Here is a 26,972-nt window from a genome sequence, read left to right as displayed (position 1 = left end):
TCTTTTGCCGAGGGATGTCACCGCCGCCGCCTGAAACCCTGCTCCACTTGCTTTCCTGCTGGCGCCCCTGACTTCCCGCCACCCGCTGTGGGGGCACTGCCAGCAGCAGCTGCACAGTGCCACGTCAAGGGGGAGCCCCAGCTATGGCAGCCGCTGGAGAACGCCCTCTGCCCCCCCCCTGTCACAGCGGTCCTCAGCCGCCAAAAGGTTGCGGACCACTGTTATAAACCATCCCCTTAAATAAGGCAGGTGCAAATATATTTGCAATTTTGTATTTAGGATCCATTGTATGCTGATTTTATGAAAGCCTAATAATACACCTGCATGTTGCTGTATTATAATTATGTATTATAAGAACAAGAGAACAAGTAATCAGTTGAAGTCGGATCAGTTAAGATCAATGGGCCCCTTCAGGCTATGGTATTCCATCTGACAAACCCCTTCAGGGACAGTTGTGGGGAAGCTGGAGGATTTTTCTTTCTATCAACTTGTAGAATAATAGAATCACAGAGTTGGGAGGGTCCTCCTGAGACATCTAGTCCAACCCCCTGCACTATGCAGGACACTCACAACCCTATCGCTCATCCACTCTAACCTGCCACCCCCTTGAACCTTCACAGAATCAGCCTCTCTGTCAGATGGCTATCCAGTCTCTGCTTAAAAATCTCCAAAGATGGAGAACCCACCACCTCCCAAGAAAGCCTGTTCCACTGAGAAACCGCTCTGTGTTTGTGATTATTATAGTTTCGGGGTTTTAATGGGGTTTTATGGGGTGCTATTATGTGATTCGTCTGTCGGAAGGAGGTATTTTGTCAGTATAGGAGAGGGCTTATTTGTACAACATAATTAATTAAAAGGGGCATGTATCTTATCACCCTGCACAGAAAAGTCTGAAGCCTATAGAGCATTTTCCTCTAATTTAATTGGCTCTCAAAGAATCACTTAAGTTGGAGGAAGGGTTCAAAATGTACTAAGATACTATTATATGCAGGCTGGGATGCATTGTTTTTGGCTGTTTCTGTCTTCAGTGAAATATAGTTCCAGAAGTTTAATTGTGGGAGTTTGGGGGAACAGAACTATTAGATTTTGGCAACTGCAGCGTGCACTTACATCCTGTTTCACGCTGAAACAAATGTAATGTGTTCCCTAATTTCCAAGAATGAGGACTGTATTCCTTTGAGAGCAGGCTTCCCAGTAAAAATTTATGATACTCTAAACACACATAAATAATTCATTATTTGTTTCTACAGTTTAAACCAGGCAGTTGTATGAAGATCATGATGTAGCATCTGAATCTTAAGTACATATTGCACCATTACTGAAACAACCTTTTTCAAATCTTGGTAATTCATTTGTACTATAATCAGTACTTGGTTATAATCAGTATCCTGGAAATGTTGTTATACCTAGAAGTACACTGAAATGTGCACTTAATTTCAACTTCTTACAATGCCATACATAAATGTGTAACTCCAAGAAATTTCTCAAAACTTTCATAGAAAGGCATCTATGCAGTAACATATGCTGTTTTCACCTTCTAGTATCCCTTCAAACTTTCCCCCACCTCTCCCTCCACAATTTTACCAAACTTTCTGAACCCCAACCCCCAATCAACTTTCATCCCAACTTTTCCTCCCTTCTGTTTCTCACAGTCTGGGATGATAACAAGGTGAAGTATTCTCTAGGTAAACAGAAGTATTTATTTGGGTAACATTTTATGTAATCTCTCCCATTTTCAACTTCTGGGGAGGCACACAAACTGTCATACCTCACAATAAGTTCAGTCATTTTTCCACTGACTAAATTTGTTCACAGAGACTGCATCCTGAAGCAGTTCTACTTGAAAGGAGCTGAGAGTTTTCCCTCCCCCTCATAGTTCTACTTGAAAGAGAACATTGCTCTGTTGGTTGCTGCTGTCCTCAAACAGTAGGGAAAGCGAAAGTGCCAAACTTAGCACTAGATTTATAAGACCTTACCTTTGCTCTGAGTTTCTGAGGGCTGTTTTCCTGAATGTGTGTTTTTGTCCAATATATATGTTTTAAAAACTTAAAGAACATAAGGATTATATCAAACCTGAGAGAATTATATTTATCCAAGGACAGATTTCATCTTGTTATCAGCAGTGGTGCTAGAAGTTCACCATAGAGGTAGTCACAGCTAATAGGCAAAAAGATTGGCTGCCCCAGGCCTCATCCTAGGAGGGGTCCTAACCAGCCATGGCCCAATCACCAAAAGAGGTTGGAAAAGAGGATGAACAGGTTCCAGTAACCCTTCATGACTGCCTTGTTTGGGGTTCACAAGAATAATTCTAATTGGATCCACAAAATCAGAAGCGAAAAAATGGTCCAAAGATATGACAAAATTAATAAAGCTCAAGGTTTAAATATCAAGTCTCTGTTTTATTATAAAAAACAAATCAGAACCAAAACAAGGTCCCAGATTATATATATCACTAGGAAAAAAGCCCATTTTATGGAGGCATAAAATGGGCGCTAGGCCCGTGGTCCCCGTGGAAGCCTTCACAGGGCGAAGGCTTCCCAGGGGCTGGGGCGGCACGGGAAGTCAGGGGTGAGCAGAGGTGCTCTGGAGGCACCGGGAACAGGCTGGCCGTGTCAGAGAGGTGGCCAGGCTGTTTCCAGGGCGGGGAGAAGGGCAGCGAGGACCCACTCACCCGGGAAGGATGCGGGGCCTATTGGCGGGGCTCGGAGCAGCCTCGGCACGGCAGGGAGGTGGCGAGGCTGTTCTCGTTGCCTGCAGAAGGTCCGCGGTGAGCCGGGGATGCAGCCAGGAATGGGCGAGCCGCGGAGTTGGCGGCGCACATACTGGCGAGTAGGTCCGGGCGGCAGCTGCGAAGGGCGGCGGCAACAGGCGAGCTCTGGCCGGCATCAGGAATGTGCGGCAAAGGGTGGCGGCGATGGCCAAGCTGCGGGCAGCAGTGTCAATGTGCGGCGAAGATCAGGGTGACAGGTGAGCTCCGCTGGGCCGCGGCAACGTGCGGCGAAGGGCGGGGCTGGCTCGTGACGGCGTTTTTTTGGAGGCTAGTAGGGGGGGTGGAAAGGAACAGGGATACCACGGCATCCCTGCTCCTTTCCCACCGGGGAGGATAGGTCTGCAAGAGGACTACCCAGCTCGGAGGTCTTCTCAGACTGAGTGGCAAGGCCGGGCCAAGCGGCCATTGGCCGCTTGGCCCCCAAGTGACACTCGGAGTTTTTATCCTGGACAGGGCCCGCCCTAACTCCTCCCCGACAGCCCTTACCCTTTTATTTAATCCGCTCCACAGGAGCCGTTTAAAGATATGCCATATTGATATTAGAAGGTAATTATGACTGGGACTAAAGACAGTATTATTCATATTGTGAAGGTTAAATATGGATTTATTATATTTATGGTTGTATTTACATTTTTAGTGTGGACTGATAAAAGAAAATACCTATTGGAAGGGGGGTACTATTATATTGTGTTCTTTAAGGTATGTAATTAATTTGGGGATATATAATAATTAATGGGTTTATCATAACTACATTTGAGTTATATTGATACATTTCATTTTATATTTTAAAGTATTCCACTGATGATAGTGTTGTGAGCATTGAAAATGAGTGTACAAGTTTTGGTTTTGATATTTTTATATAATAAATAAAATAACAGAGACTTCACATTTAAGCCATGAGTTTTATTAATTTTTGACATATCTTCAAAACTTTTCTTTGAGGCTCAGGTAGCAGACCACCAGAGGGCATCTCCAATGGTGCTCAAATAAATAGAGTAATCTGCAGTTTGCAGAATTTGCAGTACTTGTTGCCTTCAATGAAAAACCATATCAAAATTAAAGAGCATAATTATATGTCCTGAAAAAAGCCAACCCTGGGTGGCAGTACAACTATGAATCGTGGGGATGCAATTGCTAACTAGCCATCATAACCACCATACCATCTACCAAGTTAGGTTTTCAACAGTACAAGGATAGTATTATTGCATGGCTAAGTCAAATTTATTTTAAGAAAAAAAAGGCTTCATAAATTCTGACTGGAACAGTCAGGAATGCTGAGGTTTGCAATTACATTTAAAAGATGGACAAGAAGTGGAGGGAAAGCAGAGGGGGAATGACCTACAACATTCATTGAGAATCTTTCTGAACCATTACGAGAATCAGATTAAGATAGGAGAAAGGACTGCGAATGCAAAAGGGGAAAAGCCAGTTGCTGTTACATAGTCTCATTGTGGCCCATGAACATTTTCAGCACTGAACCTCAGAAATGAAAAAGGGAGGGGGAACACTTGAAAAAGGATCTTAAATGTGAAGACAAGAAAACATACAAAGGAAATGGTGACCAGAAGGTATTTTTTCAACATTCATAGAGTTGATGCCCAGACTAATCAGTGACAGATTGCCACACTACATCAGTGTTGGAGGCATGGAGAAGGGGGGGGTGGGGGAGATAATCCAGGAAAACACTGGCATCTACACATATAATACTGGGCTTTTAGAGTGCATTACTCTGATTTAGGGGATAATTTAATGGATAATTGTATTATTGTATACTGCCGTGAGCCCACTGGGGAACAGCGGTATATGAATATGAATATGAAATCCACTCCCAGATATCCTGGAGAAAAGGTGGTGTCACTGCAGAGTCGAACATGGACATTGCAGATAGAAAATTTAATTTAATTGAGGTTCATGTGTATACACAACAGAATCAGACTGCTATAATCAGTCCCCCTCAATCCTATGTCCAGATCAAGAGTTTAGCAGGTTGTTGTCATGAATTCTGAAATGTCCTTTATTTTTAACAAGACAGTAACTATATTATTTTGGTATGGTATGGGTTGTAATGAAATTAAGGCACTTGCTCATAGTTTTACATTTCAAGACTTTTTTGCTATGTATGTTCTTTCCATAGAGGATCAGGAACCCTCTTCAAATATTGCAACTGGTAGAGAATATCTGACAAAGGTGGTATATTAAGAATATGTTATTTCAGTATCTAAAGTTGCTTCCTATAACTGTAGTTCTGTCTGGGTTGATGTATCAGTAAAACAAAAATCCAACAATACCTTAGACACTAGAAACATATTTCGGTGTGAGCTTTCATGAGGCAGAGTTCTAGGTATGTGAAGAGGAAATAACTTTGTGAAGTCTTACAGGTAAAGAAGACCAAGAGAAGTTGAGTCAGAAAGAATTTTGGTATGAATTCCAAATAGATGCATAAATGCCTTGGGTCTTCTACATTTGTAAGTTCCAGCATTCCTACATTCCATTATCTCTATGATCCACTATCATCATTATGTACTGAATCTCTGCCTAATTCATTATGTAAACCTTGAGAAGACAACATGTTGCTCCAGTTCAATGTAATGCCAGCAATAAAGGGCAGCAGCCAACCCTAGTAGTTTAGTGAAGAGGAATATCCATGATCTAAATGCACATAGTACCTGCAGAAATTTATTTCCATTTCCATGAAAGGGGACAAAAATTGAAGCTCACCTGGTAATTAATATGGCTGCATCAACTGGTGATAGATCTTCACCCCAGCTTGTGGACATCTCTAAATGGATGTCATTTTTCTTACCAAATTCTTCATGTTGCCATTTGCAAAAGCTTTCCAGCATTTTTTCACCATGATGTCCAATGTACATGTCTGCCTGAAAGTTGTAATATTTAGTTTATACCTCTGTGCATCATTGTTTTTAAAAACAAAAAGTATTTCCAAAAACATGATTTGTAAATTAATTGGAAAAAAACGTTGTTTTCATATAAACATTCAAGTATTTGTTACACTGTAATCTCAGTATTTATTTGTTCCTTTTATATGGCATCTTCAGCATTAAAATCTCTGCATGCACACTATAGTGCTCCCTATTCTGAAAATTACACAGACAAAGATTGCATTTATCCAAAGTTCGAATTATCCAAATATTTTGATTTTCTTCAGGTGATTTGGTAAACAGAATCAAATTGTTTATAGGATGGTTAAACCAAAATACATATTTTGTTATGTAAAAGATACATGTACAAATGCTCTAAGCAAAGAAAAAACCTTTCAAATATTTTTAGAGATTTACACATGCTAAATTATCATTAAAATAATATTCTGCTTGAGGTGTGTTGTACATCTATCCAATCATTATGTTTGTTTTAACAAGCAAGGTCATTATCTTGTTAACATTGCCTGACTAATCTCCATGGTGCATTCCAAGGTGCCCCTAACAATGAACTCATTGAAGAAAGCCAGTCACACAAAATGTTGTGTATATAACAGAGCACACCCAAGGAACTTTAGTAAGGAATGGGAATTTCCATGCAATATTCATTATAAATGATAAAAGGTGGGCAGATAGTAATATTATAAAACTTTAGCAGTACACTGGGTTGGGTCCATCAATCAGTATCTGAAAAACCATGGATTTTTGCTGTTTCCTGCACCATCATCCCTAGTCGATTTTCAGGAGAAGGCTTCAATGAGGAGGAAATAGTGAAATTACCCACACCTCCCTATTCTACCCAGAGTTCCATTAATTGAAGAGGGAAAGGAAGCAACTGCATAATTTTCGCACTCCTCACTACAGCTCTCCTGATCAACCACATGGGTTGCACAACTATGTGAATCAACTTTCTGAAGATCTAAAAGAAATACTCAAGAGGGGGACATGACAAGAAATCACATCTGCCAGTATCTTCTTCCACTAATAGGTCACTGGATCCAACACAACAAATGCTGAGGCAACGAATTTGCAGCCAAACATTAGGAACATAAGAAGATTCCTACTGGGTCAGACATACATGTACAGTTTCCATGGTTGTGTACTATTTGCATGATTATAAAGTTCTGGACACACTAATCCATATTGTAGTAGATTGTCCAATCTTTTTAAGCCAATGAACTGTAATTCAGGATTATTTGTCAGATTCAAATTTATGATATAGATCTAAAGTCCTTATTATAAAGTCTATGCTATGTGAAAGGGATCTCACAAAGCTTGTTAAAGTTGCAGATGTACTTGGGAATATGTTAATAAACAGTTGTTGTTTATTAAAACAGGCAGGATAATTTTTTGTTATGTATGGAATAACTCAGGTTGTTTTAATATTTAGTCATGTCTTTCTTGATCTCTTATCTGTTATATCAATAAAGGTGTCCTGAATCTGGATCAGACATCCATCCACTTCAACATCCTGTCTCACACAGTGGCCAACCAGTATCTCTGAAGGGCCAGCAATAGAGGCCAAAGCCACTTTGCACTGGTATTTAGATAGTGTTGCCAGGTTCTCCCTGGCCACCACCAAGACAGCCAGTTCCAGTTTGGGAAACTCTTGGAGATCTTGGGGTAGAGCCTGAGAAGGACAGGAACCTCAATGGAGTACAACAGTGGTCCCCAACCCACAGGCAGTGGCCCGCTGCCGGGCCGCGGCTCCTTCTTCCCTCCCCCCCAAAGCGAAAAGCTCGCCAGGCCGCGAGCAAATCGGCCGCCAAAGCGGCCGATTAGCTCGCGGCCCGGCAAGCTTCTTGTTTCGGGGGGGGGGGAAGAGAAGCTTGCCGAGCCGCAAGCTAATCGGCCGCTTTGGCGGCCGATTTGCTGGAGGCCCGGAGGGGCCGGGAGGGGAAGCCGCGGCCGCCGGCATGGCGGCAGTGCAAATGCACATGCACAGACTGCCGCGCACGTGCGTTTGCGCCCCTGCCAGGCGCAAACGCACGTGCACAGCAGTCCGCGCATGCGCATTTGCGCCGGGGCTGCCGCGCGTGCGTGGGCCCCCAGGCCGCCCTCTCCCCCCACTCCAGAGCAGCGGTCCGCGGCAGCCAAAAGGTTGCGGACCGCTGTAGTACAATGCCATTAAGTCCACCCTCCAATTTCTCCAGGGGAACTGCAGTCTGTAAATGAGCTGTAATTCCAGGAGACTCCAGGACCCACTTGGAGGCTGGCATCTCTACATTTAGAAGAAGAGCTGTTTTTTTATACCCTGCTTGTCAGTAGTCTCAAAGGAGTCTCAAAGCAGCTTACGATTGCCTTCCCATCCTCTCTCCACAACAAAGTAGGTGGCACTTAGAGAGCCCTGAAATTATTGCTCTGTGAGAACAGCACTATCAGATTGTGACTAACCCAAGGTCACCCAGCTGGCTGTAAGTAGAGGAGCAGGGAATTAAACCCAGCTCGCCAGATTAGTAGCTGCCACTCTTCACCATACCTAGCTGGCTGTTTTCTGCCTCCGAACTTGGAGGTACCCTTTAGTCAGCATGGCTAAATGACACTAATAGCCCTTTACTACATGGATTTGTCCAGTCTGCTTTTAAAGTCACTGCTTTAAAGCCATCTATTCAAAAACTTCTATAACATCCAAATGTTTTTGTAGAACACATAGCACATTCACAGTGCGCTTTAGAGCCATTTCTTTATTTCATACTGTGTTTTTTTTCCTATGAACAAATATGTAGCAAAGCAAGGTTTAGCTACATTACTGGGCCAAATAAATGTAATTCAAAGTGAAGACAGGTCTGTCTGAAATAAGGAAATAGCAGTAAAGCAGAGCTCTCTTTCTCAAGTGTGGTACAGATAGCTGCAGGCATTCACCAAATGTGCGGATAGAAACGATGGATGAGAGTGTGCTGTTTCCCCTTGTGATCACCTGATCATTACATGTGGCTTCATAAACCAGGAAATGTTTATCATGCTTCATATGGAAAAAAGGGGGGTTGATTAAGTGGAACATACAAACATAAGTCTTCTGTCACTGTGGTGTATTTACTGTATAAATTATAATGGAACAATCTGTTTCCTACCACCCCCATCTTTGTGTGTCTTGTGGGTGGAATAAGAGTTGCCTGGTCAACCCTAGCCATCAGCAGGGGATGGTGGGGGGTAGGGTTGCCAGCTCCAGGTTAAGAAATTCCTTGAGGCTTGTGTGAGGGTGGGAACCTCAGGGCAGTACAGTGCCACAGAGTCCAGCTCCAAAGCATCTAGTTTCTCATCTCTGTAGTGTGAAGATAAGATGTAATTTTGGTTAGTCCCTAGTTCCCATCCAGAAGCTGGCATCCCTAGGTGGAGTCCCTCTCAATTAGTTTTCTTAGTTAGAACTGGATAATTAGAATTGTTGCATGAGCTTCCTTATCCTGATACCAGTTGCACCCACACTTGTAATGAATGGATGTGGTTTTGAACACTGTTCACACACTGTGCTATGTGAACTTAAGAGCAAGGACACTAAGTAAGTACCCTATTCCTGAGGTCAAAGCAAAAAGGAACATCACAGAAATGTCTCCATATAGCCTGCTTTGTTTCTTCTAAGATAAGATGACCTCACACAGACAATGGTAATGCAATACTTCCTTACTGGAGTTTCATGAAGCAGGACAAGTTTAGTCACACGAAGGTTCACTTGAACTCCAAGGCTCTTGTGTTGGAAAAGATTAAATACCTAAAAACAAAAAGTTAGCACTTAATAAAGTTATTACTAAAATATATAGTTACTAAACATATATGAAGAGAAGGCTTTCTTCTAATTGTGTAGTCTTTGCATTTTCTGTATCCCTGATACACCATGATGATAATAATGATGATGAGGTGGACAAAAGATCTGTTGAGAGTGATCCATTGATCTGCAGTCAGTTAAAAGAAGCTCTCTGCTCCTCCTCCAGTACTGCTGTAACAACTTCCTTATTCTGTCACAGCAGCTTCTATCCCTTTTCTCTTTTGGGAAAAAGCACCTTTGCTCCGGACACCCCCCAGAACTCATTCCCATCCGCTTCTCCCCATTTTCCTTCATGCTTGCACTTACATGGCTCTGCTCTGGACAGGAACTGAACATGATAAGTTCCAGTGAACCAAAGCTGCTATTTACTTCTTCTCAGGAAACACAGTAACAACTGTATGTTTTCTCCTACAGGGCAAGTTACAGTTTGAGTGATGATGAGGATAGTTTGTTTGGGGAAAGGTTTCCCTACCCAAAAACTGTAGCCGTGCTCTGAAACACTATAATTTTAGAATCATAGAACCATAGAGTTGGAAGGGCCATCTAGTCCAACCCCCTGCTCCATGCAGGATCAGCCTAAAACATTCAAGAAAAGTCTCTGTCCAGCCACTGCTTGAAGACTACCAGTGAGAAGAGGCAATTTGTAGAAGAGGGTATTTATGACTGGCTGTATTCACCAAGTCACTACCTGTGTCTAGATGCCCCCAAGACACTTAAAAAAATAGTGGTTCCCATTCTGTACTCTATTATATATAGATGTATGTTTCAGTGACAGGGACCCAAAAGGTTAGTTTGGGCATTTCCAATGGGTTGAACATATTTAGTGGAAGCTTTTATTTTCTCTTAATATGGATACTTCCTTGCAACTTCACCAATCATTTTTGAACTCTCCTCACTTTCAAACATAGTTTGTAACGAAATACTAGAAGCCACTACTCGTGGGCCGATTTCCCTTGGCAATGGAAATAATTCTATGGTACTTTGAATTCTAGCCCATATACATTCCCATTTACTTTCAATAGAGAGCCATCTATATGTCCATCTGTTTGCTCACACAACTAACTTTTCTTGTATTAAATTAGAAGCTCATATATATGCACAGAAATCTTTATATCATTGTACATATACAGTATCTTCTTCTGGATATTCAAGTGATCTGATCTTTTATGTAATGCTGAACCCTTGCACACCTGGGCTTTAAATTAAATCCAAAGAGGGAGCAAAACATAAATTAATAATCTGGTGTAACAGCAAGAACTGAAGATGGGAAGCTTGCAAATCTACAGGGAACAGCACATAAGCAGGGAACTACTCACAAGAAAGTTCAAAAACCAAAACTATGGGGCACACAAAGGATGGACTGCAATGTCTCTACACTCCCTTATATCTTTTTTTAAAGAAAGTGTCTACCTTGCTGGATCAGAGAAATGCTGTGGACATAGTTTATCTGGATTTCAGTAAACCTTTTTGATAAAGTTCCACATGATATTCTTGTTGACAAGATGTCAAAATGCAGTATGGATCCTAATTCTGTCAGGTAGATCGATAACTGGTGGACAGGGCTAGCAAACACAACAGAAGACAAAATCAGAATACAGGATGATCTTGGAAATTTTTAAAGAGAGGCTAGATAGCCATCTGAGGGAGAGGCTGATTCTGCGAAGGCAAAGGGGTGGCAGGTTACAGTAGATGAGCGATAGTGATGTGAGTGTCCTGCATAGTGCAGGGGGTTGGACTAGATGACCCATGAGGTCCCTTCCAACTGTATTATTCTATGATAAGTGGGTTAAACTGAATAAAATGAAATTCAATAGCTACACATGTAAAGTTCTGCATTTAGGTAGAAAAACCAAATATACCAATATAGAATGGGAGACACTTGTCTTGGCAGTAGTATGTGTGAAAAGGATCTAGGAGTCTTAGTAGACCATGCATTGAACATGAGTCATCAATGTGACTCGGTGGCTAAAAAGGCAAATGGGATTTTGGGCTGTATCAAATGGACTACCGTGTCCAGATCACGGGAGGCGATGGTACTGCTTTGCTCTGCTCTGGTTCGGCCTCACTTGGAGTTCTATGTTCACTTTTGGGCACCACATAGTTGAAGAGGGATGTAGACAAACTCGATAGTGTCCAGCCTCACTTGGAGTTCTATGTTCACTTTTGGGCACCACACAGTTGAAGAGGGATGTAGACAAACTGGATAGTGTCCAGCGGAAGGCAACAATGATGGTGAGGGGTTTGGAGATCAAGAAAGAGAAAAGGTTGGGGCAGCTTGGTTTGTTTAGTCTAGAGAAGAGACAACTGAGAAGGGATCTGATAACCATATTCAAGTATTTAAATGCTGCCATATAGAGGATGGATCAGAGTTGTTCTCTCTTGCCCCAGAGGGATGGATCAGAACCAATGGGATGAAATTAATTCAAAAGAAATTCCATCCAAACATCCGGAAGAAGTTCCTGATAGTTAGAATGGTTTCTCAGTGGAACAGGCTTCCTTGGGAGATGGTAGGTTCTCCATCTTCGGAAATTTTTAAGTAGAGGCTAGATAGCCATCTGACTGAGAGGCTGATTCTGTGAAGGTTCAAGGAGGTGGCAGGTTACAGTAGATGAGCGATAGGGATGTGAGTCCTGCATAGTGCAGGATGGTTGGACTAGATGACCCATGAGGTCCCTTCCAACTTTATGATTCTATGAGATCTAGGAGCCCACCCCTACTTGCAGAAAAATCCCCAAAGAAATGGTGATTTAAGCACAGACAACAAAAACTAACTGTACATAGGAAGAGGGGGAGGAGAGGAGCTAGCTGACCGGAGTTGCTGGAGAGTTCACCACTAATGGCAGCCTTACTGCCTCTTCTCAGCAAGCAGGGCAGAGGTGTAGAAGCCACTGCTGCCAAGGTGATGCCAGTCACCACTGCCTCACCCTCAGAAAAATTCTAAAAAATGAAAGAAAAGTGAAATCGTCCAAAACAGAGGAGGAAGTCCCCCAAGCAGATGAAGGACAATGGAGAGCCATCACTGCTGCATGAGCTAGATAGGAAGGTGTGGCAGCACTGCAGGTAGGAAGGGAAGGGAAGGGAAGGGAAGGGAAGGGAAGGGAAGGGAAGGGAAGGGAAGGGAAGGGAAGGGAAGGGAAGGGAAGGGAAGGGAAGGGAAGGGAAGGGAAGGGAAGGGAAGGGAAGGGAAGGGAAGGGAAGGGAAGGGGGAAGCAGGAACCACTGTCATTCCTCATTCCTACTGCCTCACTCCTACTGCCTCTGTAGATCAGCAGGAAGAGGGATGGGGTGACTAGTGGATGGACAGATAGGCAGAGCAGGGGAGGAGGTAAGAATGATTCCCCCTCTCATGAATCTCCCACTTGTACATTAATGTAAGAAGGCCAGTGTGGCTATAGGAACTGTTAAATCTTTTGGCTCACAGCTAGTAATCTAGTTGAAAGTGACTGCTCTGGGCAAAAAAGGCTAGTTCTGAACCGGTAATAGAGCTGATGTTGGATATCTGTGCCATCAACATACTCCAGTCTTTGGATGATCTATTTTCTGATGGCTCACAGAATTTGGTCATAATCTGGCCTGATTCTATAAACCACTCATTTTCAGAATAAAACAATTTATTATATATTTTCTTTTTGAAAAGTTCCAAAGTTCCCTACCATATTTAGAATCGTTAGAATAAACCTTCTGGCAGCATCTGCTCCATGATAAGAAACCATAGCTGGATCTGCAATCACTACAGTTTCCACATTAAATTCCTGAGGTAATTTATAGGAATATCTTTTTCCTCGTCCACCTTCTGTTCCTTTTTGACCCTTAGATTTTCTTTTCTCTGCAACAGAAAAGCAACACAAAATTACATATACTCATTTTTATCAGATGGATACTGGTCACATTATTTTTCAACATTTTCATTGCATACAGTTGAAATATTTTTAAAAACTATGCAGAATAAATACATCTAATGCAATCTGATACAATCTGTTTGCATAACTGAAATATCATCTCATTCTAGTCAATATTTCATTTAAAGAAAAGCCATCATCAGCATTGCTTTACATTTTAGTGGCTATTTGTCTATTTACCTTAGAGTTTGCAAGTGTGCTTTCTGGTAGACTCTCCTTTTTCAATGTTATATGTGACAGACTGCTCTGTAAAAGCTCAGAAGTGCTGTATAAATATGCAGTGTGAAGAGTTAATGCCTCACAGAGCCAGAGAGCTTGAGTGATAGGCTGCTCAATGAAATTTGATTGGTTAGCATCAGTTAAGCAGAAAGACTTCTGAACTGAGTACTGAAGAGAACTCACTTTAAGTCTAGCCCTGACTGAGAAGAGTTGGGTGTTGACAGGTTTAGTCTTGACTTGGAACAGTTTAACAGGGATCAAGAACTGGGAAGATTAGCAGGAGGAGTCAGTAGATTGGTGACCCCTGTAGATTGGGCCAGGAAATGGGACAGATTTTCTAGTGAGAGAAGAAATTCTCAATCAACAAAGAGGTGAGTGATCTCTGGTCTGGTCTGTTTAGAAACTGCCTTCTGAAATCTGAAGAGTCAGTAAAACTCAAGAAAGTGTGCTGGTGTGTTTAGTGAAGTATTTGGGAAACTGGATAGTGTATCCCTGCCTTCTAGAAGTCAAAAGAGCCAGGTAAGATCAAGAAAGTATACTAGAGAGTTTAGTAAACACTGAAACAAATGCCTCTATTTTTAAAGATTCTAAGACTTGTATGAAAAGTTTAAAGAACTCTCAGTTATTTGAAATATATGAACTGTTATCTGTGCCTATACCAATTTACTTCAGAATTCATTATTGATTTACTTGCAGGCACTGTACCCATGATTTTGCTTGACCTTTTCTCCTCTACATTGAATAAAATATTTTGTTATATTTGGATTAAAAAAAAAATTTGCATGCCATTTCAGAAGTTTAAATTAAAGGGGAAATCTTGTCCCTTCCCTCAGGTTCCTGGGCTGAGCCAGCAGCATAATATCATACTGCAACATGGTGGAACAGCCTCTTCAAAGAAGAAGAAGCTAGATAAAAAGGGCTACTCAGTCAGAAAGGGAAAGAAAAGTGGAGGGAAAATTCTGCTTCTGAAGGAGGGAAGTGGGCATGGTTGTCATGCTATACATATCATTAGATACCTTAATACATGAAAGTAGATTTGTCTTGGCAGTAGTTTCTGTGAAAAGCATCTAGGGGTCTTAGTAGACCATACACTGATCATGAGTCAGCAGAGTGATTCCATGGCTAAAAAGGCAAATGGGATTTGGACTGTATCAAAACAAATGCAGTGCCCAGGTTGTGCCAGTGCCTTCCCCAGTCATTCCCCAGTCCCTCAGCAAGCTGGGTACTCATTTTACCGACCTCGGAAGGATGGAAGGCTGAGTCAACCTTGAGCCAACTGCTGGGATTGAACTCCCAGCCTCATGGGCAGAGCTTTACACTGCATGTCTGCTGCCTTACCACTCTGTGCCACCAGAGGCTCTTTTGTGTGTGTGTGTGTGTGTGTGTGTGTGTGTGTGTGTGTGAGAAGAAGGAATATTTTCCATTGTTCAATGCCATTACTCTTGCAAACTTTAAAACAACAATTAAATTTGTTGTCAAAAATATAGGTTTACCTTTCTTAAAGTATGATAAAATGTTAGAAAAAATACTTTCACTCTATGAGTTCTGAAGGTCATTTAATGTTGGTACATCTGGATTACTTTGTAGTTTTTGTGATTTTTAATTTACAACAAAAAGACTACTATGTATACATCTGTCACATTTAATAGGCTTCTTCCATTTCAAGAGATTACTAGTTCCAGCAACACTCTCTTTTTAAAATTGCTTTGCTTCCCTATGGTCTCTCAGTATGAATCCTTGAAAACTTAAGAGCCTCTTTAAGTGCATCGCATACGAAATAAGTACAACACAGACCACACAGATAAGAGAGAAAATAAGAACGATTCTGTATGTGGGAGGCTTAAAAACAGTAATGAAACCTCAAATATGTTACATATTATTGTGACTTAAAGACACTGAAAAATGGACAAATACCATTTGCTTTTGTTAAAAAAATAAATGGGTATAAAAAGTAATTGTTTACACTGAGGTTTCATAGACAGGCCATAGCTGCCACTTATGAAAATTCAAGGAAAGAAAAGGAAACTCTATAGCACCATCCTATGATTACTCAGAAATAGGCTTTGCTGTTTTCAGTGATGCTTATTCCCTTGTAGGTGTTTTAGGGTTCTCATTAGGCTTCAGAAATTCCTGCAGAATCCAGCTAGTTATACATAGGCCATACCTGATCATGGTCCCCACAGCATTAGGGAACCTAATTTTGGGGACCTAGTAGGAATTCAATTTTAAACACATTTACCTGAAAGGTTTTCTATCCAATTAAATTTATTTCCAAGAAAAGCAGTATTTGGCTATTATTTTAAAACAGGGACTGAAGTTATCAGAGCCTGGTACCAAGAAATAAGTTCCATTTATTTCACTGACATTTTTTAAAAGTGTGTTTAAGAGAACAGTTTTTTCTATAGACAATGAAACCAATAAAGTTAATTTACATAGGATTTGGTGCTGGCCTTTTAAGTAAGAGAACTCAGGGAACAAAAAAAAAAGGGGGGGGAATGTAACTTTATTCTTATACTGATTTTAAAAATGTTGGTAGATATTACATTACCAGTAAGAACAGCACAGTGCTGACTGTGAGAAGTTGGCTTTTCAATTACTCTTTCGTGTATGGACCTTTTACGTCTGTATACACGATGTGCATGACCCGTCACAGCTACAGTATGATTGAGTGGTTCAATAAATATGAAGTCCTCATTTATCTGCAGAAAGCCCATCTGCAGAAGAAAACAAAATTAACATATATGCTATGTTATTTAAAGATTATCTATCATGCAACATACAAATAACTTTAAAGTACTTTTTAAATAATAAAATCTGTGTTCTGAATACTTGTTTCAACAGAGCAACAGTAAATGCTCACAAAGAGTCCTTCCTGCTACTTTATCAATACAGGACTGCAGACCATGATGTTGTGCAGGCAGGCAGAGCAGCACAGATGTAAAATGTAAGACAACAATTCCTATCTGTTTCAGGAAAGATGCCCATTCTGTTTTATCAGCCCAGTTATTTCAAAAGAGTAAAACAAACTTCATTGACTTTGACTTAAACTGTGTGGGTGGGTGGGTGGCTGCATGCCAGTAGCAGACGCACACTGAAATATCTGCTTGAGGATACTCTGGATGTCACAGAAATATATATGTCCCAACCTATACATTAGTTTTACAAGTTATCATGACTTTCTTAAAATAAGGGGGAATCTTTACTAAAATAGTTTATATAGAAAAGAGCTTCGGGCACTTCAAATGTTGCTCTTTATCCTGCATGGAGATAGTGTGGGGAAACACAGATGTATATCATACCATCTGAAATACAACAGATGTACTTTTTCAGCTGTCAGTGAAGAAGTCCAAATGTGCAATGGCTATTCAAATGTGCTTGTGACAGAAAAATATTGTCATACCTTAGTGACAGTACACTTCAGATAACCTCTGAGTACTAAAAGTATTTGTATGTAGGAAACAAGAACTTTTGACACAGTCTTCAGTTGTAAATATTCACATATACCTTTCAAGGACTCTGGGGGTATTCTTTAAAGGCAGACAAAACACTAACTTTATTAACCTATGAAAGTGCAAGATCATTCCCTTTGTGTCATTTCTTAAATGAAAATGTACATTTGTAGAGTACATTTTTATAAGTGTAAGCCCTGATCAGTCTCTTTAGGACTTGAAGTTGGATACTTAAGAGCAAAAGAACTTTAAGTAGAGCAGATCACACAGAACAGGACTTTCTTGTCTAAACTCTTGCAATAAAGGCCACCAAGTTCTGCTTCTGAGTGTTATATAACCCTCACAAATGGCCTGATAGTGAAATGCAGATCCATGATGGGAGGAAGGATAAGCATAAATTGCTAGCCCCCCCCCCCCCCCCAGCTAATGTCATTCTGCAAGACTAAGTGCTGGGAGAAGACCTTTGGATCCAACCCTGAAGGGATCAAATCTAGGCACTGTTCTTTCCAATTCTGGTAGTTCTCTGGACAGTAACAAGTTTGCTCATGGGAGACTTGGTACAATCCATTAAGAAGGCATGATGAAAGTCACCAAACAGTATTACATAAATCAGCTTAAGCCATCTCACGGAAATAACTTATTATAACACAGTGCATATTAATGAAACAGAACACAGTTTCTTCCAGGAACAGTGAAGTATTAGCTAGCTGTACCCTTTCTCTGGGGGAAGATTCTGCTTTCACTTCTAAGGTGCTGAGACCTGAAAATGCCCAGACATTAAATAGGGGCAGGAGGAAGGCCACTAAGTTTCTATCTATAACTGGAAGAATTATTATTAAATAGCTTTGGTAGTGGAACTGAAGAACAAGTCCTAAAATTGTTATTGGGTCTAACATGCATCCATGTGTGCCCTTTGTTTAGGCCTCGAAAACTCATGGGGAGAGGGCCTCAAAGATGTCATCCAATGAATGGCAAGGGCTGGCTCATCCTTTTTGACAAGGAGGATGGGGGATGTTCAGCAGAAGTTCTATGGGGTACTGTTTTTTATTTGTATTCTCCAGTAAATCCTGATATATTTCCAACTGCTGTAAGAAAACAAATATTATGTATTCTGGATGTATTCCTGACCTGATCACTTTCCCTGTAGAAGTACTGTGTCTGCAGCTATAGAACAGCAGCAATGGGAGAAATACAGTCAGGTGATATTGCATAATCAGAAGTTATACCACACATCAACACAACAATCTAGCTAGAGTATTGGGGGGGGGGCTTCCTAGAGCATCACTGCAATGCCATAATGTCAATTCCAGTTAGGAAGTGATATCACAGCATCACTCAGCATTATGTAATTCCATAGATTATGCCCAAAAGCACCCTATCTTCTTGTGACTCCTCTACGTCTCATGCTTATAGTACTTCTGTTTTGTATCTTTATATACTTTTTCATCTGCTAGAACAGGGGTCTTCAACCCCCGGTCCACGGCCCGGTACCAGGCCGCCAGTGGACGCACCTGCCTCCCCCCCCCCCCGCAGCGAGAGGGGGGAAAGAGGCAGGCGCGGATGCTGGCACGCCAGCAATGCAAACGCGCTGAGCCACCGCGCATGCGTGTTTGCGCCTCCTGCTGGTGAAAACGCGCACGTGTGGCTGTTCTGCGCATGCACGTTAGCGCCACCTAGTGGCAAAAACATGCATGTGCGGCAACTGCTCGTGCGCGTTTACATGCAGCTGCTGTGGCCGGGCCGCCGGCTCTCTCCCACCCTCGGAGGCGGTCCCCGACTACAAGAAGGTTGGGGACCGCTGTGCTAGAATACTGTTTAGCAGGAGGCTAATTTCTGGGGGAAACCTTCAAGTATTCAAACATACAAGGAGGAGCCCACAATAAACTTGCAGAGAGAGTACATCCCTTCACCCTCCCTTCCTTCACTTTCTCTCCTTTTCTATCTTCCTTCTCTTTCACTCCCTCCCTTTATTTGTCAACCAAACCCATCTCTTCTTCCCCCTTCCCTTCTTCCCCCTTCCCTTCCATCAATCTATCTCTCCCTTTCCTTAACCTAACCCTATTTCCCCCCCTTTCTCCCATACCCCCCATTTCAAAACTTCCTTCCATTCCCCTTACCTGCCAATCAATCCCCATCTCTTTTGCACCCCAAACTTTTCTTTATCAGTCTACCCAACCCTTGTTGCTCTCCCAGCCTTGGCACTCCAGTGTCCCAATGCCCTTCCCCTGTTAACCCCCTCTTGCTGTTCTTCCCACCTACCTTCCAGCAGACAGGTGGTAAGTACTCACAGAAGGTAGAATCACATTCACCACATCTGCTGCAGCTCCCAAGCTGCTGCACCACCACTGCAAGGAACACAGCAGTTCCAGGGCTGTTGCACCTCTTTCAAGGCCCAGCACAGCTCCCTGGCTACTGTGTAACTGCCAGGCTGTCACACCACTACTGCGAGGTCAAGCACAGTTCCACTTTTACCATATTGCATCTCCTGGATGCAGCTTGCATCTCCTGGATGCAACCTGCTGTGCTGCCAACATTGAGACCAGTATAGCTTCTGACCAGGCAGGCTCCATGAGGTATGGGGGGAGGGATTTAAACCCCACACTTTTCTGCTAAAAGGTCTATTTAGCTCCATGTGGCTTTGATCCGTGATTTTAGCTGTCTTCAGATGGGGGCCTCACATGGCTACTTTTATATTCTAATAACCACCTGCCTGCATCTGCTAATAGGTATATCCACATATCAGGGACATATGGAGGTGAAACATATTTTTCTGTAAACTTCGGGTAGTCTTCAGGTTTGCAGAAAAAATATTGTCACCAATGGAACCAGCAATTCTGGTATCCATAAGTTTCAAATATAGGCCCAGCAGCCATGGCAGAGGACCCCAGGAACAGTTACAGGTCCAGCTGCCACAGCAGTGGACCCCAGGATTGGCTTAGTGTCTAGCTGCCATTGTACCACACTGAGAGAGGCTCCATGCTCACTGGTGGCAGTGAAAATATGGGGAGGCTGTGGGCCTTGCCACAGCAGTTATGAAAGCAGGGAGAGGCTGCAAGCCCAGCCACACCAGTGGAGTACTCTGGGATCCACTCCTTGCCTGGCTGCCATGACAGAGCATTCAGTCACTCCTGACCTGGCTTCTTACTTTGCTATAAATATATCCTCCCCTACACGCAGCCAGCTGGATGACCTTGGGCTAGTCATAGTCCTGTTAGAGCTGTCCTCACAGAGCTGTTTTCAGAGCTCTCTCACCTACCACAGAGGATGTTTGTGGTGGGGAGAGGAAGGGGAGGTGATTGTAAACCACTTGGAGAATCCTTTGGGTAGTGAATAATATGTTGGATACCCTATTATTATTTCAATTCTTTTAAATGACAAATTATTATTTGAAAGTAACATCATATACATGTGTGGCAGTTCTGCGGGTCTCTGGGGGCTACAGCAGCCATGCCAGGCTCTTAAGTGCGCTACTACAACTGCAACTACAATATACCCTTGGGGCAGTAGCTAGTACAAACAGAAGGAATATAAATTTTTATGAAATATGATTGTATTTAAAGTTCAAGAACCTGCATTAAGAGAAGTATATCGCCATATGGAAATAAGCATCCTGAAGGTCAAGATCACAACCAACAGTCTGTTAACATTTGCAGAACTAACTTTTGCTAATTTCTTTAGTTTCTAAGTTCTTAATAGTGGAAGGCTTTTGTATATGTGATTCTCCCCCAAATTATAGTATACTTCTTTGAGTTTCCTAATCTTCCACTGTTTTTTTTAATCTTGTACCCAATCTGCCCTTCTCCAGCTTCCCTCTAACAGCAGCTTCCTTCTAAAGCAGTATACTTTCACACCAGAGCTTATTTCCATGTTTAATTGGGCAGTGATTCTAGAAATTATCTCCCCTTTCATTTGGCCTGACTAGGAGTCTTGGTCCATTATCCAAATCATCCTGCCAACTGTTATCCCCAGTTCTCTGTGTAGCATTGGTTTCAGTTGAGGCTGAACCCAGACTCTTTAGTCAAAATTACTAAAATCTCCTCAGAGTAGATATACAGCAACTAAGGTACAAAATTATCTTTTCTCAACACTGGTCAGAATTCCAATTCCTTCAGCATACCACTCTCATAGGACTACTCTCTTAACTGTTGCTGACCAATCAGAGTGCCTAGAGCATCCTGTCACTCAAGCTCTCTTCAGCATTTTGAGGCTTGCTTTTAAAGTGCTGTCCATCACATGATTATACTGATGGAAAACTACTCTTGCATTCTAGTATTATAAATCCATTGTATATAATTATAGGAAAAGACCTTAGCCTCCTGTCAATGTAAGCACAAGGTTTTAAGCACAAGGTTTTAAGCCTATGTACAACTTTACCAAAAAGGAAATCTCTATACACCATAAGGACAGAATGGACCAAGTGGGATTTTCAGGCTCAAGTCTGGTTCACACACTGGCATGAGGAACTAGGAGACACTTTTCTGGTTGGTTCACACTGGCTAAAAATTAGGTTTGTATTTTTATTATCTCATTTTCAGTTCCACATGAGCCAGGTCTGGCATTCCATTCTACAGGTTAATTGAAATTTCCCTCAGAAATAAAATCATATTTTTCTAATTAGATTTCTATGTTAAATGTTTCACAGGAGCATATTACTTGCTCTATTTCATAATTCCAATACAAGAGCACTCATTTAGCAATATGTTATAGTTTAAAATAAGGGAAAGTCAGAGGTAGGTCCTGGAAACTCACTTTGCTCCATAATTAACTGAATGCTATAGTGCTTTATTATAATCAACTGGTTCCAAAGCAAGGTCATAAAACTGTAGGGTTGCACAAGGTTGCTTCCTATCCCCATGCTATTCAATCTTGAAAAAAATCATAGTTTTAGAATTGGCAGTCATCAATATACTGACAACATCCATCTCTATATTTCTATATCCAAATCACCAAACGATGCACAGGAAGCCACTGCCTGACTATTACAGGTAAGTGGCTAAGAGTAAACAAGCTGAAACTGAAACTTGATAAGACAGAGGTAAAGCTGGTTGGGAAGGTAAAGGTCTTGAAGGACCCTATCTTTTCGCTCTTTTTAATGGAGTTTAGCTGACCTTTGCTGAGCCTGTTAAATGTTTACCAGTTACACAGGGCCCAACATTATGGCTGGAGGAGTAAGTTAATGCAGCTGCAAAAAGAAAAAAGAAAAAGAAAGCAAAGCTTTCTGACACCATTTAGCCTTCAAGATTACTCCCTACCTTGACCTGGCTAATGTAACTATTTGGATCCATGCCACAGTGACCTTGAGACTTGATTGTTGCAATGTCCTTTACATGAATCTGCCCTTGATTTCAACTTAAAAACTCCAGCTGGTACAGAATGCAGCAGCTCAGTTTCTACTGGAAGGCAGGCAAAGTATGAATCCTGCAATCATTCTTCTATAACTCAACTGGTTGCTTATCATTTACCAGCTTCAATTCAAGGTACTGTTGTCCCATACAAAGCCATTCATAGGCTTGGACCCCCATATCCGCAGGACCACCTCTCCTGTTCTGTTCTGCAATGACAGCTTTGCTAATCTGCCTGTATATACATGCCCACATGCTGGTTCTAAAAGTGCCACCCTAAAAATGAGTAGAATTGATAGCTCCCTACATGTGTATTCTCTGTTGTGGCCCCTACCTTCTGGAATAGCCTGCCAAAGGAGATCATGAAGGTTCTGAGCACTTCTGTTATTCTGAAAACAGCATACAACAGAATTATTCGGAAGGGCATTTTTATAAATAGAATGGGGATATAGTATAATTGAACAGTTCAGGAAAGTACTTTTATAAATGGCTATTTTATAAATGGTAGTCTATACCACTCCTTAGCATAGGTATAATCTTGTTTCCACATTGATTTAAACTTTTATAATGTCAATTATTTAGCATTGTTTGATATACCACATCTGATACTTTTTATCTTGTGTATATCTAATCCCAGTTTGATTGTATTATTTATTGGATTTTTATACTGACTACATTGTTTTATAATTAGCCTTGAGCCTAAGTGAAAAAATGTCTATAAAGGTAAGTAAATAAAATATCTGAAGTGTTATCTATACCACAATAAAGCTGTTTCTGCCCAGTGCCCATTCTTCTCCTCTACCTGCTGTTGTAAGCAGAACTGTAATGTTATAGATCCTATACCTTGATTGTCTAAGTGAAACTCATAAAATCCATGAAGAGAATAAAAAAAACTATTTTCTCTTCAGTCTACAAGCACCAAAGCTCTAGTCCACTTCTAGCAGCCAATTAGTTTAGCATTTTTTTCCTTGCTTCAACAAAATAATGAATATTGTATAACATTTAGCATTACAAATTGGATTGTTCCCCATCTAGGTAAATCTTAAAATAGCAATTCACCATTCATTAAAGAGTACTTCTGGCAACACGTGCAGTTTTTACACTGTGCTACAGCGTATGTGCTGTACTAGTTCTCAAATAAGAGCATAATCTGCAGGCTAGCTATAGTTCCAGGAACTACAGTACCTGGCTTCTCCCAAGAGGTGCCCCACCAAACAGTGCTGGCCTGATTTGACCCAGCATTGCTTTGAAGATCTGGTGAGAGTCCAAGGTAGCACAGCTGAGGTCATTAAATAAGCACATGCAAGCACTGGAAGATAACTTTTTAAAAAATGAAGTCACTTAACAAGTTGGCTTTGGGCACATTTCTACAGTTCTGGATATAAAACTCATTCAGAAAATAATTTTGACTGAAGTATTGGTGAACCCAAGAAAAACATTGTGTAATACACAGCATGTGCCCCAAAAATCATTTTTTCAACTGCATAAAAAGAGATGTGCCATTAGCAACTTAAATGCTGTGAAATATAAATAATGCTGTAACTTCATAGCCCTATCACTATCTAGGGAAATTCTAGGCAATAATTCAAAACTGCCCAGGCATGGTTGTTCATGGAAGATGTGGTCCGACATTATGAAAAACATGCAGAAATGCATGCAAAATATCAGCTATATATATCCAAGAAAAAACAAATGGGGATTTCCTTACATCTTGCCTTCAGCACAAATCACTTTCACCTTGTTCTTATAAGACAATACAAGGTTTGCGAAGTGTTTGTGGTAGGGGGAGAAAAGTAAGCAGCCAGCTTCCCAAATCAACAATATATAAACACATAAGTAAGGTGACACAAAATTAATCAAATCAAAGAAATGTTGTTGTTGTTGTTATGTGCGAAGTCGTGTCCGACCCATCGCGACCCCATGGACAATGATCCTCCAGGCCTTCCTGTCCTCTACCATTCCCCGGAGTCCATAGAAAAAGAAATGTAAGTCATATTTATTTGTTTACTTACTTCGTTAAACCCTTACAGGGAAAGACAGAGACAGAGAAAGAGCTGCTGGGGACGGTTAGGACTACCTCTTGCCCCCTTGATCCCTGCCTGTCTTGGCTCCTCAAGGGCGGTGGCCAGTGGATAGGAGATCAGCTCAGAGATATTATCAACTGCTCCCTGTCGACTGGGGAGTTCCCTGCCCATTGAGGCAGTGGTTTGCCCTCTCCTTAAGAAACCATCACTGGACCCACGAGACCCGGCCAGCTACCAACCAGTTTCACATTTAGCGTTCCTGGGTAAGGTGGTTGAAAGGGCTATGGCGGACCAACTCCTGGCATTCCTGGAGGTAACTTCAGTGTTCAACCCATATCAGTCTCGCTTCCATCCTGGCCACGGGGAGGAGACGGTGTTGGTCACCTTGATGAATGACCTCCATCACCAGTTGGATTGAGGTGGGTCAGCCTTGCTTGTTCTGTTAGAACTGTCAGCCACATATGATGTTGTCGACCATGAACTGCTGGCGCACCACATCACCAGGACAGGGACATGGGGTACAGCTCTCACATGGATACAGACCTTTCTCCTTAACCAGATCCAGAGGTTGGCTGTGGGGGATATCATGTTCTTACCAACTCCCTTCTGGAGTCCCTCAGGGCTCAGTTCTCTCTCCCATCCTGTTCAACATCTTTATGAGCCCTCTGGCCCAGCTGATGCAGAGTTTTGGGTTGGGCTATCATCAATATGCTGATGACATCCAGCTTTATCTCCTCATGGATGGCCACCCGGATTTTCCCCAGAAACATTTGCCAGATGTTTGGAAGCCGTGGCTGATAAACTTGAGCAGAGTCATCTGAAACTCAAACCCTCCAAGACGGAGGTCCTGTGGCTGAGGGATAGGAGGGTGGATCAGGAAACGCATTTACCCACCAGGGACACAATTTATTATTGCACCCCAGGCCAGGAATTTGGGGGTGACTATTGATGCCTCATTAACTCTGGAGGCATAGGTCAAGAGGTCAACTATCCAGGCATTTTTCCATCTTCACCAAGCTCGGCTACTAGCACCCTACCTGTCCTTTGAACACCTGGCCACAGTGATCCATGCAATGGTCACTTCCAGAATAGATTTCTGTAACTCACTCTACGCGAGCCTGCCCTTTGGCTTGCTCCAGAAATTGCAGCTAGTACAAAATGCAGCTACTAGGGTCCTCACAGAAATGCCTTGGAGGATAGCTGAGGCAGCTGCATTGGCTGCCAGTTGCTGCCCGGATCCAGTTTAAGGTTCTAGTTTTAACCTTTAAGTCCTTACAGAGTCTGGGGCCTGCATATCTAAGGGACTGCCTATCGCCCTATGCTCCCCATAGGGCCTTACACTCTGCAGGCACTAATTTGTTGGTCATTCCCAGACCCAGGGAAGCATGCCTGGCCTCAACCAGGGTCTTTTCAGGTCTGGCCCCTACATGGTGGAATGAGCTCCCAGAGGAGCTGCAGGCTCTGCTGGAGCTTCCGGCATTCTGGAAGGGCTTGCAAAATAGAGCTCTTCCATCAGGTCTATGGTTGAGGCCAGTGCAGCAAAGGAGATCTGTACACCTCCCCTGCTTCCAGGATAAAGCAGTGTGAATGGCATTTTGTGGCTTCCATCTGCACTCTTCTTCCCAGCCCCCTCAATGAGATTTTTATTGGAGTAATGACAGTGATTCAAGTTAGATTTTCCCGCCATATCTCCTTTTCATGTTATTGTGATTAGTTGGATCTGTGTTAAGTTTTTATGTCTCAGGGTCTTAATGGTAGCTTTTATTAGGATTTTATTCAGACTACTGTAACCCACCACAAGCTGTTTGGGAATGGCAGGTAATACATCAAAATCAAATTATTATTATTATTATTATTATTATTATTATTTATTCGTAGGCTTGAACCCCCAGATCTGCAGGACCACCTCTCCTGTTCTGTTTTGCCATGACAGCTTTGCTCATCTGCTTGTATATACATGTTCTTGCCTGGACTTCCACAATTCCGCAGGGCCTGCAAAAGGGAACTCCTCTACCAGGCATTCGCTTGAGGCTGACAGACTCGGAACATCTGTTGGGCCCCCCTCAGACACCCTTCCATGACTGAACAATTTGATCTCCCCAGTGTTGTTATTCATGTTGTGTTGTGAATTGTTACTTGATAGATTGTTGTAATGTTCCATTGAAAGGTGTATATTATTATAAATTATGTTCCATGTAAACCGCCCAGAGCTGTAAAGAATGGGTGGTATAAAAATAAATAAATCAGAATTTAGTGGCCCATTACCCCACATTTTCCATGATTCTCCCCACCTTCGGATCTGAGCTCACAGCTTGCCATAGTCCAATTCCCAATTTTGAATTTTGTTACCTTCCTTTCCTTTTATGGTATCAGTATAACATGTTTAACACACACCACCGGTGTCCCCTGAGCAACCAACTAATTTTGTTTCAAGCGTAATGTTGATTGCATTATGGGGAGTGGCATATCTAGGCTGGGGCCATCCTGAGTGCCAGTTGATGGGAAATGCAATGGCAGGAACTGAGCCAGGATGATGGGTGGGGCTTAGTGATGTGGGGGCAGCCATGACCGTA

General features: G+C 42.1%; 1 protein-coding gene across 1 annotated transcript in view; it reads right to left on the bottom strand.

Annotated features, from left to right (window-relative positions):
• Nucleotides 1–26,972, bottom strand: part of ADAMTS19 (ADAM metallopeptidase with thrombospondin type 1 motif 19) — a 138,379-nt gene that overhangs the window by 102,552 nt on the left and 8,855 nt on the right. Inside the window, exons 3-6 of the mRNA XM_077344470.1 lie at nucleotides 16,133–16,298; nucleotides 13,120–13,292; nucleotides 9,329–9,412; nucleotides 5,489–5,646 (exon numbers count right to left, since the gene is read on the bottom strand). Coding sequence (XP_077200585.1) covers nucleotides 5,489–5,646; nucleotides 9,329–9,412; nucleotides 13,120–13,292; nucleotides 16,133–16,298 — 581 coding nt within the window. The remainder of the gene's footprint in view (nucleotides 1–5,488; nucleotides 5,647–9,328; nucleotides 9,413–13,119; nucleotides 13,293–16,132; nucleotides 16,299–26,972) is intronic.

This window comes from Paroedura picta, chromosome 7 (genome assembly GCF_049243985.1).
Source record: "Paroedura picta isolate Pp20150507F chromosome 7, Ppicta_v3.0, whole genome shotgun sequence".
Classification (NCBI taxonomy): domain Eukaryota; kingdom Metazoa; phylum Chordata; class Lepidosauria; order Squamata; family Gekkonidae; genus Paroedura; species Paroedura picta.
Note: the sequence above shows the minus strand (reverse complement) of the source record. Positions and strands in the feature narration are given on the sequence as shown.